This window comes from Xiphophorus hellerii, mitochondrion, assembly GCF_003331165.1.
Source record: "Xiphophorus hellerii mitochondrion, complete genome".
Classification (NCBI taxonomy): domain Eukaryota; kingdom Metazoa; phylum Chordata; class Actinopteri; order Cyprinodontiformes; family Poeciliidae; genus Xiphophorus; species Xiphophorus hellerii.
Window position 1 is genome coordinate 1 of NC_013089.1, and position 16635 is coordinate 16635.

The following is a 16635-nucleotide window of genomic DNA, read 5'->3' on the forward strand; positions in this document are numbered from 1 at the left end:
GCTAGTGTAGCTTAACGTAAAGCATAACACTGAAGATGTTAAGACGAACCCTACAAAGTTCCACAGGCACAAAAGCTTGGTCCTGACTTTACTATCAACTTTAGCAACACTTACACATGCAAGTATCCGCACCCCAGTGAAAATGCCCCCGCCTTCCTCAAGAAAAAAAGGAGCTGGTATCAGGCACGCACAGCAGCCCACGACACCTTGCTCAGCCACACCCCCAAGGGATCTCAGCAGTGATAAACATTAAGCAATAAGTGAAAACTTGACTTAGTTAAAGCTAAAAGGGCCGGTTAAACTCGTGCCAGCCACCGCGGTTATACGAGAGGCCCAAGTTGACAGTCTTCGGCGTAAAGCGTGGTTAAAGATATACTAAACTAAGGCTAAACTTCCCCAAGGCTGTCATACGCACCCGGAAACATGAGACCCGACCACGAAAGTGGCCTTAATACCCCCCCCCCCCTTGACCCCACGAAAGCTATGAAACAAACTGGGATTAGATACCCCACTATGCACAGCCATAAACTTCGATAGAAATCTACAACCCCTATCCGCCTGGGAGCTACGAGCATAAGCTTAAAACCCAAAGGACTTGGCGGTGCTTTAGACCCCCCTAGAGGAGCCTGTTCTAGAACCGATAACCCCCGTTTGACCTCACCTTTTCTTGTCCACCCCGCCTATATACCGCCGTCGTCAGCATACCCTGTGAAGGAAACATAGTAAGCAAAACTGGTAAAACCCAAAACGCCAGGTCGAGGTGTAGCGCACGAAAAGGAAAGAAATGGGCTACATTTCCTCACCCAGGAAACACGAATTGTGCCATGAAACAACACATGAAGGAGGATTTAGCAGTAAGCAGAAAACAGAGCGTTCCGCTGAACCTGGCCCTGAAGCGCGCACACACCGCCCGTCACTCTCCCCAAGTCTAAAGACAATAATAATTAAAACCCCACAAAGACAAAGGGGAGGCAAGTCGTAACATGGTAGGTGTACCGGAAGGTGCACTTGGAAAAACCAGAGCGTAGCTCAGACAGAAAAGCATCTCCCTTACACCGAGAAGTCACCTGTGCAAATCAGGTCGCACTGAAACCCAACAGCTAGCCTCCTCCCCTAAAAAACATAAACCTATTCTTCACCCCCACCAAACCCTTCAACCAAACCATTTTTCCCCCCAAGTAAAGGCGATAAAAAAGGATAAACCGAGAGCTACAAAAACAGTACCGCAAGGGAATGCTGAAAGAGAAATGAAAGAATCAATAAAGTAATAAGAAGCAGAGACTAGCCCTCGTACCTTTTGCATCATGATTTAGCAAGTCCCATCCAAGCAAAAAGACTTTTAGTTTGATCCCCCGAAACTAGACGAGCTACTCCAAGGCAGCCAATAAATAGGGCCAACCCGTCTCTGTGGCAAAAGAGTGGGAAGACCTTCGAGTAGAGGTGACAGACCTACCGAGCCTAGTAATAGCTGGTTGCCTGAGAACTAAATTAAAGTTTAGCCTTTATTTATCTCCCACCCCCAACGGACAGCCCAATAAAGCCCCGACCCCGAGATTCCAAAAGAGTTATTCAAAGGGGGTACAGCCCCTTTGAACAAAGACACAACTTTACCGAGCGGATAACAATCATAATCACCCAGGTGAGCGCCAAGGTGGGCCTAAAAGCAGCCACCCCAAAGAAAGCGTTAAAGCTCCAACACACCCCACACCCCCGATCCTGACAACAAAATTGTATTCCCCCAACACTATCAGGCCTTCCTATGTTAATAGAAAAGATTATGCTAAAATGAGTAATAAGAGAACACACTTCTCTCCCCGCACACGTGTAAGCCGGATCGGACCCCCCACCGGCAATTAACGGCCCCAAACCAGAGGAAATTAGACCAAACAGACACAAGAAACCCCCTAAATAACCCCCGTTACCCTCACACCAGCGTGCCGCCCAGGAAAGACTAAAAAGAGAAGAAGGAACTCGGCAAATACTACTAAAGCCTCGCCTGTTTACCAAAAACATCGCCTCTTGACAACTCATAATAAGAGGTCCCGCCTGCCCTGTGACTTAAATTTTAACGGCCGCGGTATCTTGACCGTGCAAAGGTAGCGTAATCACTTGTCTTTTAAATGAAGACCTGTATGAATGGCAAAACGAGGGCTTAACTGTCTCCTTCCCCCAGTCAATGAAATTGATCTCCCCGTGCAGAAGCGGGGATGCCAACATAAGACGAGAAGACCCCATGGAGCTTTAGACGTACTGACAGATCACGTAAAGCCTTCTTAACTAAAAGATAAAACCGACCGACCCCTGTCACGATGTCTTTGGTTGGGGCGACCCCGGGGAAATAAAAAACCCCCGAGCGGAATGAAGACACCTCAGCTTCATGAACAAGAGCCGCAGCTCACAAAATCAGAACCTCTGACCTAAAGATCCGATACAATCGATCAACGGACCGAGTTACCCTAGGGATAACAGCGCAATCCCCTTTCAGAGCCCCTATCGACAAGGGGGTTTACGACCTCGATGTTGGATCAGGACATCCTAATGGTGCAGCCGCTATTAAGGGCTCGTTTGTTCAACGATTAAAGTCCTACGTGATCTGAGTTCAGACCGGAGTAATCCAGGTCAGTTTCTATCTATAAAGTGCTTTCTTCCAGTACGAAAGGACCAAAGAAAAGAGGCCCATGCTTAAGGTAAACCTCGCCCCCACCTAATGAAAACAACTTAATTAGGCAAAAGGAACCTTCCCCTGCCAAAGATAATAGCTGTCTAGGTGGCAGACTCCGGCCAATGCAAAAGGCCTAAGCCCTTCTTACAGGGGTTCAACTCCCCTCCTAGACCATGGTACTACTTCTCCTAAACACCATCATTAATCCTTTAATACTCATCATCTTCATCATACTAGCCGTCGCCCTCCTAACACTCCTGGAACGAAAAGTACTAGGCTACATACAACTCCGCAAAGGCCCAAATGTTGTCGGCCCCTACGGCCTTCTCCAACCATTCGCTGACGGTCTCAAACTTCTAATCAAAGAGCCAATCCGCCCATCTACCGCCTCCCCGCTCTTATTCCTCTTCACCCCCATTCTAGCTTTCACTCTGGCTTTAACACTGTGGGCCCCCCTCCCACTTCCCTCCCCACTAGCCGATTTAAACCTCGGCATCTTATTCATCCTAGCCCTCTCAAGCCTAACAGTCTACTCCATCCTGGGCTCAGGATGAGCGTCAAATTCAAAATATGCCCTAATTGGGGCCTTGCGCGCCGTAGCCCAAACCATTTCCTATGAAGTAAGCCTTGGCCTGATCTTACTTAGCACCATTCTTCTTGCAGGGGGTTTTACCCTACAAACGTTTAACACCGCCCAGGAACAAACCTGACTTATTCTTCCCGCACTACCCCTTGCCGCCATATGGTACGTATCTACCCTGGCCGAGACAAACCGAGCCCCCTTTGACCTAACAGAGGGGGAATCTGAACTAGTCTCAGGTTTCAACGTAGAATATGCAGGAGGCCCCTTCGCCCTCTTTTTCTTGGCCGAATACGCCAACATTATCTTAATAAACACCCTCTCTGCCACACTTTTCCTAGGAACACCCTTCAGCCACACCCTACCAGAACTAACCTCCTTTAGCATCATAACCAAAGCCGCTTTCCTCGTAGCAATTTTTCTTTGAGTCCGGGCCTCCTATCCACGATTTCGATACGACCAACTCATGCACCTAACCTGAAAAAACTTCCTACCCATTACCCTCGCCTTCGTCATCTGACACCTGTCCCTACCCCTTGCCCTCTCAAGCCTTCCCCCCCAACTATAAACCACAGGACTCGTGCCTGAAAAAGGACTACTTTGATAGAGTAAATAATGTGGGTTAAACCCCCTCCGAATCCTTAGAAAGAAGGGACTTGAACCCAACCTAAAGAGATCAAAACTCTTAGTGCTCCCACTACACCACTTCCTAGTAAAGTCAGCTAAACAAGCTTTCAGGCCCATACCCCGAACATGATGGTTAAAATCCCTCCTTTACTAATGGCCCCCTTTGTTTACTCCACCCTTATCATTAGTCTTGGCCTCGGAACAACCATAACCTTCGCCAGCACCCACTGATACCTCGCTTGAATGGGCATTGAAATCAATACACTAGCCATCATTCCCCTAATAACCCAAAACCACAACCCTCGAGCAATTGAAGCCACAACCAAATACTTTTTTGCGCAGGCCACCGCCTCAGCAACACTGCTATTCGCTGCCGTCTCAAATGCATTCTTGACGGGAGGGTGGGACATTCTTCAAACCAACCACCCCCTAACTTCCACGCTCGCCACCCTGGCCCTAGCTATAAAAATCGGTCTTGCCCCCCTTCACAGCTGAATGCCGGAAGTAATACAAGGCTTAAGCCTGCTCACCGGCCTAGTCCTCTCCACTTGACAAAAGCTTGCCCCCCTTTGCCTCATCTACCAAATCCAGCCAGACAGCCCAAATGTTTTCATTACCCTGGGCCTCTTATCTGTGGTCGTGGGCGGCTGAGGGGGTTTTAACCAGGTTCAACTCCGAAAAATTCTTGCATACTCATCAATTGCCCATCTGGGATGAATAATCCTCATTCTCCCATTCTCAACCCCCCTCGCCTTACTTGCCCTTTTTACCTACCTAATAATGACCTTTTCACTTTTCTCCTCCTTCATATTAGTTCGCACCACACATATTAACTCTTTATCCACCTCCTGAGCCAAAATCCCAGCTCTTACTGCTTCCGTCCCCCTCATCCTCTTATCCCTGGGAGGCCTGCCACCCCTAACAGGGTTCTTACCAAAATGACTTATCCTCCAAGAGTTAACTAAACATGACCTGACCCCAATTGCCACTCTCGCTGCCCTTTCATCCCTCTTCAGCCTTTATTTTTACCTCCGACTATCGTACACAATGACACTTACCATGCCCCCAAACAACCCCGCCGGAACACTCCCCTGACGACTCAGCCCCCAACACAACACCCTCCCCCCAGCCCTAACCACCGCTGCAACAATTTACCTCCTCCCTATCACCCCGGCCATTCTGGCTCTTTTCACTTTCTAGGGGCTTAGGATCGTACCTTAGACCGAAGGCCTTCAAAGCCCTAAGTGGGGGTGAAAATCCCCCAGCCCCTGAACTAAGACTTACGGGACACTAACCCACATCTTCTATTTGCAAAACAGACACTTTAATTAAGCTAAAGCCTTTCTAGACAGGAAGGCCTCGATCCTACAAATTCTTAGTTAACAGCTAAGCGCCCAAACCAGAGAGCATCTATCTAACTTTTCCTCGCCTAGCAGAGCAAAATAGGCGAGGAAAAGCCCCGGCAAGGTCTAACCTGCTTCTTCGGATTTGCAATCTGATGTGATACACCTCGGGGCTTTGGCAAGAGGAGGGGTTGAACCCCCGTCCATGGGTCTACAATCCACCGCTTAACACTCAGCCATCTTACCTGTGGCAACCACACGTTGGCTCTTTTCAACTAACCATAAAGACATCGGCACCCTTTATCTAGTATTTGGCGCTTGGGCCGGTATGGTGGGAACAGCCTTAAGCCTCTTAATTCGAGCCGAACTAAGTCAACCTGGCACCCTCCTGGGTGACGACCAAATCTACAATGTGATCGTCACAGCTCATGCCTTTGTAATAATTTTTTTTATAGTCATACCAATCATAATTGGCGGCTTTGGTAACTGATTGATCCCACTAATAATCGGCGCTCCCGACATATCCTTCCCCCGAATAAATAACATAAGCTTTTGACTCCTTCCCCCCTCATTTCTTCTTCTTCTAGCATCCTCCGGGGTTGAAGCAGGAGCTGGAACTGGGTGAACTGTTTATCCCCCTCTTGCAGGTAATTTGGCACGTGCTGGGCCCTCCGTGGACTTGACTATTTTTTCACTCCACTTGGCTGGTATTTCCTCCATTTTAGGGGCAATCAACTTTATCACCACAATAATTAACATAAAACCCCCCGCAGCATCTCAATACCAGACACCCCTGTTTGTCTGAGCCGTTCTAATTACAGCCGTACTCCTACTTCTTTCCCTCCCCGTCCTTGCCGCAGGTATTACCATGCTTCTAACAGATCGAAATCTTAACACCACCTTCTTTGATCCCGCAGGTGGGGGAGACCCAATCCTCTACCAACACCTATTCTGATTCTTTGGCCACCCAGAAGTCTACATTCTGATTCTACCGGGCTTTGGAATGATCTCGCACATTGTAGCCTACTACGCCGGGAAAAAAGAACCTTTTGGTTACATAGGAATGGTGTGGGCCATAATGGCCATTGGCCTTCTAGGCTTTATCGTCTGGGCCCACCACATATTCACAGTCGGAATAGACGTTGACACTCGCGCCTACTTCACATCTGCCACAATAATTATTGCCATCCCCACCGGAGTTAAAGTTTTTAGCTGACTAGCAACCCTTCACGGCGGGGCTCTAAAATGAGAAACCCCCCTTCTCTGGGCTCTCGGTTTCATCTTCCTCTTTACAGTGGGGGGACTAACGGGAATTGTCTTGGCAAACTCGTCCCTGGATATTGTCCTTCACGACACCTACTACGTAGTAGCCCACTTTCACTATGTCCTTTCAATAGGGGCTGTCTTTGCCATTGTCGCAGGATTTGTACACTGGTTTCCACTGTTCTCGGGCTACTCACTCCACAGCGCCTGAACAAAAATCCACTTCGGAATTATATTTGTCGGGGTTAATCTTACCTTCTTCCCACAGCACTTCCTCGGACTAGCAGGCATGCCACGACGATACTCCGACTACCCAGACGCCTACACGCTATGAAACACAATTTCTTCGATTGGCTCACTAATCTCTCTCGTGGCAGTCATTGTATTCCTCTTCATTATTTGAGAGGCCTTCACAGCAAAACGTGAGGTCCTCTCAGCCCACCTAGTTACAACCAACGTTGAGTGACTTCACGGATGCCCACCCCCCTACCACACATTTGAAGAGCCCGCATTCGTACAAGTACAACACACCGCCAAATAACCGAGAAAGGAAGGAATTGAACCCCCGTAAGCTGGTTTCAAGCCAGCCACATAGCCATTCTGCCACTTTCTTATAAGACACTAGTAAAGTATTATTACACTGCCTTGTCAAGGCAAAATCGTGGGTTAGACCCCCGCGTGTCTTGCCTAAATTAATGGCACATCCCTCCCAACTAGGTTTTCAAGATGCAGCTTCGCCCGTTATAGAAGAACTCCTTCACTTCCACGATCACACCCTTATAATTGTGTTTCTCATCAGCACCCTAGTTCTTTACATTATTGTGGCCATAGTGACTACAAAACTAACAGACAAGCTCATTCTGGACTCCCAAGTGATCGAAATTATTTGAACCCTTCTCCCGGCAATAATTCTAATTCTCATCGCCCTCCCATCCCTCCGCATTCTTTACCTAATAGATGAAATCAACGACCCCCACCTAACAATTAAAGCAATGGGTCATCAATGGTACTGAAGCTATGAATATACAGACTATGAAGACCTAAGCTTCGACTCTTATATAGTCCCAACACAAGACCTTGCCCCTGGCCAGTTTCGACTCTTAGAGACAGACCACCGTATAGTGGTCCCCCTGAATTCCCCCACCCGCATCCTAATTTCTGCTGACGATGTCCTCCACTCCTGAGCAGTCCCATCCCTCGGGATTAAAATAGATGCAGTCCCAGGGCGATTAAACCAAACAGCCTTTATCACCTCACGGCCCGGGGTATTTTTTGGTCAATGCTCAGAAATTTGCGGAGCCAACCACAGCTTTATACCCATTGTAGTTGAAGCAGTACCCCTCGAACACTTTGAAAACTGATCCTCAATAATACTCCAAGATACTTCGCTAAGAAGCTAAACAGGGTATAGCGTTAGCCTTTTAAGCTAAAAATGGTGCCTCCCAACCACCCCTAGCGAAATGCCCCAGTTAATCCCCTCCCCCTGACTCGCATACCTGCTATTTTCCTGGGTGGTCTTCTCAGTAATTGTTCTCCCAAAAGTATCAACACACGTCTTTCCAGAAGCCCCGGCCCCCCAAACCAAACAAGCACCACAAACAGAGCCCTGAAACTGACTATGACACTAAGCCTATTCAACCAGTTCCTAAGCCCCTCGCTCATATGAATCCCCCTGGCAGCCATTGCCCTGGCCCTACCCTGGACCCTCTTTCCACGTCAAACAACCCGCTGGGTTAACAACCGGCTTTTATCCCTCCAAAGCTGGTTCCTCAGCCAATTCACACAACAAATTTTCTTGCCCATTAACAACCCCGGGCACAAATGAGCACTGCTCTTAGCCTCCTTGATACTCTTTTTGATTACACTAAACACAGCAGGCCTCCTCCCATACACCTTCACCCCCACCACACAATTGTCTGTAAACATGGGCTTTGCCATCCCGCTCTGACTAGCCACTGTAATCCTCGGCCTGTGAACCCAACCCACCCACGCCCTTGGCCACCTTCTGCCCGAAGGAACGCCCACGCCGCTCATCCCCGTCTTAATTATCATCGAAACAATCAGCCTATTTATCCGCCCCATCGCTCTTGGGGTCCGACTCACCGCCAATTTGACCGCAGGTCACCTCCTAATCCAATTAATTTCCTCCGCAACTTCCGTACTCCTATCAATCCTGCCTGCAGTAGCAACCTTTACTATCACCCTTCTATTCCTCCTCACCCTTTTAGAAGTGGCAGTTGCCATAATCCAAGCATATGTTTTTGTTCTCCTTTTAAGCCTCTACCTACAAGAAAACGTCTAATGGCCCATCAAGCACACGCATACCACATAGTAGACCCAAGCCCCTGACCCCTAACGGGCGCAGTTTCCGCCCTTCTTATAACATCCGGCCTAGCCATCTGAATACACTTTCACTCTACAACCCTGATATCTCTCGGCCTAGTTCTCATACTACTCACAATGTACCAATGATGACGAGATATCGTCCGAGAAGGCACATTTCAAGGACATCACACTCCCCCCGTCCAAAAAGGCCTTCGATACGGCATAATCCTTTTCATTACTTCGGAAGTGTTCTTTTTCCTGGGGTTTTTTTGGGCTTTTTACCACTCAAGCTTGGCCCCCACTCCCGAACTAGGCGGCTGCTGACCCCCGACCGGAATTACCACACTCAACCCGTTCGAAGTCCCCCTACTTAACACGGCAGTACTCCTGGCCTCCGGTGTTACAGTCACCTGGGCTCATCACAGTATTATAGAGGGCCAACGAAAACAAGCCCTTCAATCGCTCGCCCTCACTATCCTCCTAGGGTTCTACTTTACAGCCCTCCAAGCAATAGAATACTACGAAGCCCCATTTACAATTGCTGATGGGGTATACGGCTCAACTTTCTTTGTTGCAACCGGCTTCCACGGCCTCCATGTAATTATTGGCTCAACCTTTTTAACAATCTGCCTCCTACGACAAATACTTCACCACTTCACGTCAGAGCACCACTTCGGTTTCGAAGCCGCAGCCTGATATTGACACTTTGTTGACGTCGTATGACTCTTCTTATACATCTCCATTTACTGATGAGGCTCTTAATCTCTCTAGTACAGACGCCAGTACAAGTGACTTCCAATCACACGACCTTGGTTAAAATCCAAGGAGAGATAATGAACCTAGTGGTGACTACTTTTTCAATTTCTCTCCTCCTGTCCCTTCTTTTAGCAACTATCGCCTTTTGACTGCCCCTAATAACCCCCGACCACGAAAAACTCTCACCCTATGAATGCGGCTTTGACCCCCTGGGGTCAGCACGATTGCCATTCTCCATTCGGTTTTTCCTGGTCGCAATCCTATTCCTCCTCTTTGACCTAGAAATTGCCCTCCTACTCCCCCTTCCCTGAGGAGATCAACTCACCAGCCCACACCTCACCTTTATCTGCGCGACCATCTTACTCGTTCTCCTTACCCTTGGCTTAATGTATGAATGAGCCCAGGGAGGCCTAGAATGAGCAGAATAGGCTCTTAGTTTAATTAAAACATTTGATTTCGGCTCAAAAACTTATGGTTCAAACCCATAACTGCCTGATGACCCCCGCCCATTTTGCATTCTCATCGGCCTTTATGCTAGGCCTAGCTGGTCTTGCCTTTCACCGAATTCACTTTCTCTCAGCCCTCCTATGCTTAGAGGGGCTTATACTTTCATTATTTATCGCACTATCCCTGTGGGCCCTTCAATTTGACACAATAAGCTCTGCAGCCCTACCAATGATTCTACTGGCCTTCTCTGCCTGCGAAGCCGGCGCCGGCTTGGCACTCCTAGTAGCCACCACTCGAACCCACAGCAACAACCGGCTTCAAAGCCTAAACCTCCTCCAATGCTAAAAATTCTTCTCCCCTCAATCCTCTTGCTCCTCTCCGTGTGACTAACCCCTAAAAAATACCTTTGAACCACCGCTCTCTTTTATAGTCTGGTGATTGCTAGCACTAGCTTGCTTTGACTAGCATTACCTGCCGAAACTGGCTGATCTTTCCTAAACTGTTTTATAGCCTCCGACCCTATCTCCACCCCCCTCCTCGTCCTCACCTGTTGACTGCTCCCCCTTATAGTTCTTGCCAGCCAAAACCACCTCATGCTCGAACCAACTAACCGCCAACGAATCTTCATCTCTCTTCTTATCTCCCTCCAAATCTTCTTAATCCTTGCTTTCAGTGCTACTGAACTAATTATGTTTTATATTATATTTGAAGCCACCCTTATTCCCACCTTAATCATCATCACCCGCTGAGGAAACCAGATAGAGCGCTTAAACGCAGGGACCTACTTTCTTTTTTACACCCTAGCAGGCTCCCTCCCCCTCCTAATTGCCCTCCTCCTACTACAAAACTCAACCGGCACTCTCTCCTTTTTTACCCTCCCCTACCTACCCCCCACCTACCCCGCCCTCTGAGCCCACAAAATCTGGTGGGTGGCCTGTCTCCTAGCATTCTTAATTAAAATACCTCTTTACGGGGCCCACCTGTGGCTCCCCAAGGCCCACGTTGAAGCCCCCATCGCCGGCTCAATAGTCCTTGCCGCCGTTCTCCTGAAACTAGGTGGGTACGGAATAATGCGCATTCTTGTCATCCTAGACCCCCTTACCAAAGAATTAAACTACCCCTTTATCATCCTGGCACTTTGAGGGGTGATTATAACCGGCTCTATTTGTTTACGACAGACAGACCTAAAAGCCCTCATTGCCTACTCCTCAGTGAGCCACATGGGCTTGGTAGCAGCAGCAATTTTAATCCAAACCCCCTGGGCCCTCACAGGGGCCTTAATCCTCATAATTGCACACGGCTTAACATCTTCAGCCCTCTTTTGTCTTGCCAATACCAACTATGAGCGCTCCCACAGCCGAACTATAATTTTGGCCCGGGGGTTACAAACACTTTTACCCCTAGCAGCCATCTGATGGTTCACTGCCACCCTAGCCAACCTTGCGTTACCACCCCTGCCAAACCTCATGGGCGAACTGATAATTATCACATCTTTGTTTAACTGATCCATATGAACACTGATTCTAACGGGCTTAGGAACACTAATCACCGCAGGCTATTCCCTCTATATGTTCCTTACAACCCAACGTGGGCCACTTCCCAACCACCTAATCTCCCTTGACCCATCCCACTCTCGAGAACACCTTCTCCTTACACTCCACCTTCTGCCCCTCCTATTACTTGTGCTCAAACCAGAACTGCTCTGGGGCTGAAACGCTTGCAGGTACAATTTGAAAAAAATACTAGATGTCTTTCTAAAAAAGAGGTTACACCCCCTTATCTGCCAAAGCTCAACAACACCCCACTAATAGATCTCGAGACTACTTCAAAAGTGACACGCTCGTAGACATAGTTTAAACCAAAATACTAGATTGTGATTCTAGAGAAAGGGGTTAAAACCCCCTTGTCCACCGAGAGAGGCTCGACAGCAACGACGACTGCTAATCTATCGCGACTCTGGTTAAACCCTGGGGCTCACTCGACTAATATAGCTCCTAAAGGATAATAGCTCATCCGTTGGTCTTAGGAACCAAAAACTCTTGGTGCAACTCCAAGTAGGAGCTATGCCCTCAACTGCTCTCTTCCTGCCTTCCTGCATAATACTCATCTTCTTTGTCTTACTATACCCCGTACTAACCACTTTCAACCCTAACCCCCTCTCCCCCGACTGAGCCCTGTCAAAAACTAAAACCGCCATCAAACTAGCCTTCTTCATTAGCCTTTTTCCCCTCTTCCTACTCTTCGACCAAGGAACGGAAGCCACCATCACAACCTGATCTTGGACAAACACACTAACCTTTGACATCAACATCAGCTTTAAGTTCGACACTTACTCTTGCATCTTCACCCCCGTCGCCCTCTACGTAACCTGGTCCATCCTAGAATTCGCATCCTGATACATACACTCCGACCCCAAAATGAACCGATTTTTCAAATACCTTCTAATCTTCCTAGTTGCAATAATCATTCTCGTCACAGCCAACAACATGTTTCAACTATTTATCGGATGAGAAGGCGTCGGAATTATATCCTTTCTCTTAATTGGCTGATGATACGGACGAGTCGACGCCAACACAGCTGCCCTTCAGGCAGTCCTGTACAACCGCATCGGAGACATTGGCCTCATTCTAATAATAGCCTGAACAGCAACCCACCTAAACTCCTGAGACCTACAGCAACTATTTTCCCTCTCCAACAATTACAACCTCACTCTCCCTCTCTTGGGGCTTATCCTCGCCGCCACAGGAAAATCCGCCCAATTCGGCCTCCACCCCTGACTCCCCTCCGCCATAGAGGGTCCCACACCGGTATCTGCCCTACTACACTCAAGCACCATGGTTGTGGCTGGGATCTTTCTACTTATCCGCCTAAGCCCCATACTAGAAAACAATAAAACAGCTTTAACCACCTGCTTATGCCTGGGGGCCCTTACCATCCTATTTACTGCAATCTGTGCCCTAGCCCAAAATGATATCAAAAAAATCGTAGCTTTCTCCACTTCAAGTCAACTAGGCCTAATAATGGTCACCATCGGACTAAATCAACCACAATTGGCCTTCCTCCACATCTGCACCCACGCCTTTTTTAAAGCAATACTCTTCCTCTGCTCCGGCTCAATTATCCACAGCCTAAACGACGAACAAGACATCCGTAAGATGGGGGGTATGCACCGCCTGGCCCCCCTCACTTCTTCCTGCCTTGCCATCGGTAGCCTAGCTTTAACGGGCACCCCCTTCCTAGCCGGCTTTTTCTCTAAAGACGCCATTATTGAAGCACTAAACACATCCTACTTAAACGCCTGGGCCCTTGTCCTAACACTTATTGCCACCTCCTTCACAGCAGTCTACAGCCTTCGAATCGTCTTCTTTGTCTCAATAGGCCACCCCCGCTTTAATCCACTTTCCCCCATCAACGAAAACAACCCCGCCGTCATTAACCCCATTAAACGCCTAGCCTGGGGGAGCATCATAGCAGGTCTTTTAATTACCTCAAACACCCTACCCCTTAACACCCCCACCATAACCATGCCCACCCCCCTGAAACTTGCAGCCTTAATCGTAACCCTTCTCGGTTTCTTCACCGCACTAGAACTTTCCACCCTCTCATCCAAACAATTCAAGCAACTTAAACAAACCCCCGCCCTTCATCATTTCTCCAACATACTGGGCTTTTTCCCACATGTTATACACCGCCTTATCCCCCAAACCAACTTGGTCCTGGGACAAACCATTGCGACCCAAACAATAGACCAAACCTGACTAGAAAAATCTGGGCCCAAAGCAGCTTACTCCCTCAGCCTTCCCCCCATTACAACCACAAGCAACATCCAACAGGGAATAATCAAGACTTACTTATCTTTATTCTTCTTTACCTCCCTACTTGCCCTTGCCCTCTTTTTATTTTAAACAGCCCGAAGAGCGCCCCGACTTAGCCCACGAGTTAACTCTAAGACAACAAACAGGGTTAATAGTAGCACCCAGCCCCCTCCAATTAACAACCACCCCCCGGACGAATACATCAACGAAACTCCCCCCACATCCCCCCGTAACACAGACAACTCCACCGCCCCGTCAAACCCCAACAATCCTCCTCATACAGAATTTTCCCATCAGCCCCACGCAACCCCCACACCCACCACATATCCCACCATCAGTCGCAACGTAGGCCAGCTCCCCCACCCTTCCGGGAAAGGTTCAGCCGCCATAGCAGCTGAATAGGCGAAAACTACCAACATTCCCCCCAAGTAGATTAAGAACAGAATTAACGATAAAAAACAGCCCCCACTACCAACTAATACACCACACCCCACACCCGCCACTACAACCAGCCCAAGGGCTGCAAAATAAGGAGATGGGTTAGATGCAACTGCCACCAGCCCCAACACTAATCCAAACGATAAGATATACATCAAATAAGACATCATTCCTACTAAGACTCTCACTTAGACCAATGACTTGAAAAACCACCGTTGTTATTCAACTACAAGAACCTTAATGGCCAACCTACGAAAAACCCACCCTCTCTTAAAAATTGCAAACGACATGCTAGTGGACCTCCCTGCACCCGTAAACATCTCAGCCTGATGAAACTTTGGCTCCCTCCTAGGACTTTGCCTTATTACCCAAATTTTAACCGGCCTATTTCTAGCAATACACTACACCTCCGACATCTCCATGGCATTTTCCTCCGTGGCCCATATTTGCCGAGATGTAAACTACGGCTGGCTCATCCGAAATGTTCACGCCAACGGAGCCTCCTTCTTTTTCATTTGCATTTACCTCCACATCGGACGGGGCCTATACTATGGCTCCTACCTCTATAAGGAAACATGAAACATTGGCGTCATCCTCTTCCTACTTGTTATAATAACCGCCTTTGTCGGATATGTCCTTCCATGGGGACAAATATCTTTTTGAGGGGCTACTGTAATTACCAACCTCCTATCTGCCGTACCCTACGTAGGAAACACCCTTGTCCAATGAATTTGAGGAGGATTCTCAGTAGACAATGCCACCCTGACCCGCTTCTTCGCCTTCCACTTTCTATTCCCCTTTATCATTGCTGCCGCAACCTTGGTCCACCTTATTTTCCTCCACGAAACCGGCTCCAACAACCCCATTGGCTTAAACTCTGACACCGACAAAATCCCCTTTCACCCCTACTTTACATACAAAGACCTCCTAGGCTTCGTCTTCTTGCTCACCGCGCTAACAGCCCTATCCCTCTTCTCACCCAACCTCTTAGGAGACCCAGAAAACTTCACCCCAGCAAACCCGCTCGTTACCCCTCCCCACATCAAGCCCGAATGATACTTTCTCTTTGCTTATGCCATCCTCCGCTCTATCCCCAACAAACTAGGAGGCGTCCTCGCCCTCTTAGCTTCCATCTTAGTGTTAATGGTTGTCCCCCTTCTACACACCTCTAAACAACAAAGCCTCACCTTCCGCCCCCTCACCCAAATTCTATTTTGACTTTTGGTCGCAGACGTAGCAATTCTTACATGAATCGGCGGCATACCCGTTGAACACCCATTCATCATCATCGGACAAGTCGCCTCCTTCCTGTACTTCTCCTTATTTCTACTCCTTGCCCCCCTTACAGCGTGGCTCGAGAACAAAATTCTTGGATGATAAGCACTAGTAGCTCAGCTTTCAGAGCGTCGGTCTTGTAAGCCGAAGGACGAGGGTTAAACTCCCCCCTACTGCTCAAAGAAGAAGGAGTTTAACCTCCACCCCTAACTCCCAAAGCTAGGATCCTAATTTAAACTATTCTTTGACCGGACTCTGCCCCCCTAAATACATGTATGTATTATCCCCATTAATCTATTTTAACCATTTAAAGTAGTGTAACCCTACATTAATGAAAAATTCAAAATTGTAGGGACTTAACCACATTATATACATCAAATAAATATGAAGGTAGACATAAACCACTAAATTTCAAACTCCATTAAAATGTTAAAAAGATGACGATATTGAATTGTCCTACCACAACTCTCATCCGTCTAGATATACCAGGACTCACCACCCCTGCAAGTAAGAGTCAAATGCAGTAAGAGACCACCATCAGTTGATTCCTTAATGTACACGTTTATTGATGGTCAAGGACAAAAATCGTGGGGGTAGCACACAGTGAACTATTCCTGGCATTTGGTTCCTATTTCAGGTTCATCAATTGAACACATTCCCCTAACATTTCCTGACGCTTGCATAAGTTAATGGTGGAATACATACTCCTCGTTACCCACCATGCCGAGCTTTCACCCTATAGGGCTACTGGTATTTTTTTTCTATTTCCTTTCACCTGGCATTTCACAGTGCATACAGAAATGTTATATTAAGGTTGAGCATTTCCTTGCCCGGCGGAAAATGTATGAATGTAATTAAACTTTCATTTATGAATTGCATAACTGATATCAAGAGCATAAAGTATTATTTTTCCCCCTGACTTTCCTGTCAAGCGCCCCTCTCGGCTTTTACGGGCCAAAACCCCCCCTCCCCCCTTAAACTCGTGAGATTCCATTGTGTCTGCAAACCCCCCGGAAACAGAGCAAATCTTACTAGTTTTATCCCTTTTCAAATTTTTGTTCACTTGTATTTTTGTGTGTTTGTAATATTTACAATATTACAAAT

The 16635-nt window shown here is 47.8% G+C and overlaps 13 protein-coding genes and 24 non-coding genes across 37 annotated transcripts, besides 1 other annotated feature; 29 read left to right on the forward strand and 8 right to left on the reverse strand. All coding sequences in view use genetic code 2, as the record gives it.

The window, feature by feature from the left end:
- Positions 1–69, forward strand: KEH03_t01. Its single transcript has one exon. It is a non-coding gene; the product is annotated as a tRNA-Phe (tRNA).
- Positions 70–1015, forward strand: KEH03_r02. Its single transcript has one exon. It is a non-coding gene; the product is annotated as a s-rRNA (ribosomal RNA).
- Positions 1016–1018: 3 nt separating this feature from the next.
- KEH03_t02 lies at positions 1019–1090 on the forward strand. The gene has a single exon. It is a non-coding gene; the product is annotated as a tRNA-Val (tRNA).
- Positions 1088–2761, forward strand: KEH03_r01. Its single transcript has one exon. It is a non-coding gene; the product is annotated as a l-rRNA (ribosomal RNA).
- KEH03_t03 lies at positions 2762–2835 on the forward strand. The gene has a single exon. It is a non-coding gene; the product is annotated as a tRNA-Leu (tRNA).
- On the forward strand, positions 2836–3810 carry ND1 (NADH dehydrogenase subunit 1). The gene has a single exon. The coding sequence runs from the start codon at positions 2836–2838 to the stop codon at positions 3808–3810; it is 975 nt and encodes a 324-aa protein (YP_003097640.1).
- A 6-nt stretch (positions 3811–3816) lies between these two features.
- On the forward strand, positions 3817–3884 carry KEH03_t04. The gene has a single exon. It is a non-coding gene; the product is annotated as a tRNA-Ile (tRNA).
- On the reverse strand, positions 3884–3954 carry KEH03_t05. The gene has a single exon. It is a non-coding gene; the product is annotated as a tRNA-Gln (tRNA).
- On the forward strand, positions 3954–4022 carry KEH03_t06. Its single transcript has one exon. It is a non-coding gene; the product is annotated as a tRNA-Met (tRNA).
- On the forward strand, positions 4023–5067 carry ND2 (NADH dehydrogenase subunit 2). Its single transcript has one exon. A coding segment is annotated over exon 1 (1045 nt).
- On the forward strand, positions 5068–5140 carry KEH03_t07. Its single transcript has one exon. It is a non-coding gene; the product is annotated as a tRNA-Trp (tRNA).
- Positions 5141–5143: 3 nt separating this feature from the next.
- Positions 5144–5212, reverse strand: KEH03_t08. Its single transcript has one exon. It is a non-coding gene; the product is annotated as a tRNA-Ala (tRNA).
- Position 5213: 1 nt separating this feature from the next.
- On the reverse strand, positions 5214–5286 carry KEH03_t09. Its single transcript has one exon. It is a non-coding gene; the product is annotated as a tRNA-Asn (tRNA).
- A 37-nt stretch (positions 5287–5323) lies between these two features.
- On the reverse strand, positions 5324–5387 carry KEH03_t10. Its single transcript has one exon. It is a non-coding gene; the product is annotated as a tRNA-Cys (tRNA).
- A 1-nt stretch (position 5388) lies between these two features.
- KEH03_t11 lies at positions 5389–5458 on the reverse strand. The gene has a single exon. It is a non-coding gene; the product is annotated as a tRNA-Tyr (tRNA).
- A 1-nt stretch (position 5459) lies between these two features.
- On the forward strand, positions 5460–7016 carry COX1 (cytochrome c oxidase subunit I). The gene has a single exon. It carries the CDS (start codon positions 5460–5462, stop codon positions 7014–7016), a length of 1557 nt encoding a protein of 518 aa, YP_003097642.1.
- A 1-nt stretch (position 7017) lies between these two features.
- Positions 7018–7088, reverse strand: KEH03_t12. The gene has a single exon. It is a non-coding gene; the product is annotated as a tRNA-Ser (tRNA).
- A 2-nt stretch (positions 7089–7090) lies between these two features.
- KEH03_t13 lies at positions 7091–7161 on the forward strand. The gene has a single exon. It is a non-coding gene; the product is annotated as a tRNA-Asp (tRNA).
- Positions 7162–7170: 9 nt separating this feature from the next.
- COX2 (cytochrome c oxidase subunit II) lies at positions 7171–7861 on the forward strand. The gene has a single exon. A coding segment is annotated over exon 1 (691 nt).
- Positions 7862–7934, forward strand: KEH03_t14. The gene has a single exon. It is a non-coding gene; the product is annotated as a tRNA-Lys (tRNA).
- Position 7935: 1 nt separating this feature from the next.
- Positions 7936–8103, forward strand: ATP8 (ATP synthase F0 subunit 8). The gene has a single exon. The coding sequence runs from the start codon at positions 7936–7938 to the stop codon at positions 8101–8103; it is 168 nt and encodes a 55-aa protein (YP_003097644.1).
- Positions 8094–8777, forward strand: ATP6 (ATP synthase F0 subunit 6). The gene has a single exon. It carries the CDS (start codon positions 8094–8096, stop codon positions 8775–8777), a length of 684 nt encoding a protein of 227 aa, YP_003097645.1.
- On the forward strand, positions 8777–9561 carry COX3 (cytochrome c oxidase subunit III). The gene has a single exon. A coding segment is annotated over exon 1 (785 nt).
- On the forward strand, positions 9562–9633 carry KEH03_t15. Its single transcript has one exon. It is a non-coding gene; the product is annotated as a tRNA-Gly (tRNA).
- On the forward strand, positions 9634–9982 carry ND3 (NADH dehydrogenase subunit 3). The gene has a single exon. A coding segment is annotated over exon 1 (349 nt).
- KEH03_t16 lies at positions 9983–10051 on the forward strand. The gene has a single exon. It is a non-coding gene; the product is annotated as a tRNA-Arg (tRNA).
- On the forward strand, positions 10052–10348 carry ND4L (NADH dehydrogenase subunit 4L). Its single transcript has one exon. It carries the CDS (start codon positions 10052–10054, stop codon positions 10346–10348), a length of 297 nt encoding a protein of 98 aa, YP_003097648.1.
- On the forward strand, positions 10342–11727 carry ND4 (NADH dehydrogenase subunit 4). Its single transcript has one exon. The coding sequence runs from the start codon at positions 10342–10344 to the stop codon at positions 11725–11727; it is 1386 nt and encodes a 461-aa protein (YP_003097649.1).
- Positions 11728–11845: 118 nt separating this feature from the next.
- On the forward strand, positions 11846–11915 carry KEH03_t17. The gene has a single exon. It is a non-coding gene; the product is annotated as a tRNA-His (tRNA).
- Positions 11916–11984, forward strand: KEH03_t18. The gene has a single exon. It is a non-coding gene; the product is annotated as a tRNA-Ser (tRNA).
- A 9-nt stretch (positions 11985–11993) lies between these two features.
- On the forward strand, positions 11994–12066 carry KEH03_t19. Its single transcript has one exon. It is a non-coding gene; the product is annotated as a tRNA-Leu (tRNA).
- Positions 12067–13908, forward strand: ND5 (NADH dehydrogenase subunit 5). Its single transcript has one exon. It carries the CDS (start codon positions 12067–12069, stop codon positions 13906–13908), a length of 1842 nt encoding a protein of 613 aa, YP_003097650.1.
- On the reverse strand, positions 13905–14423 carry ND6 (NADH dehydrogenase subunit 6). The gene has a single exon. It carries the CDS (start codon positions 14421–14423, stop codon positions 13905–13907), a length of 519 nt encoding a protein of 172 aa, YP_003097651.1.
- Positions 14424–14492, reverse strand: KEH03_t20. Its single transcript has one exon. It is a non-coding gene; the product is annotated as a tRNA-Glu (tRNA).
- Positions 14493–14496: 4 nt separating this feature from the next.
- CYTB (cytochrome b) lies at positions 14497–15636 on the forward strand. Its single transcript has one exon. The coding sequence runs from the start codon at positions 14497–14499 to the stop codon at positions 15634–15636; it is 1140 nt and encodes a 379-aa protein (YP_003097652.1).
- On the forward strand, positions 15637–15709 carry KEH03_t21. Its single transcript has one exon. It is a non-coding gene; the product is annotated as a tRNA-Thr (tRNA).
- Positions 15709–15778, forward strand: KEH03_t22. Its single transcript has one exon. It is a non-coding gene; the product is annotated as a tRNA-Pro (tRNA).
- Positions 15779–16635: a D loop (control region).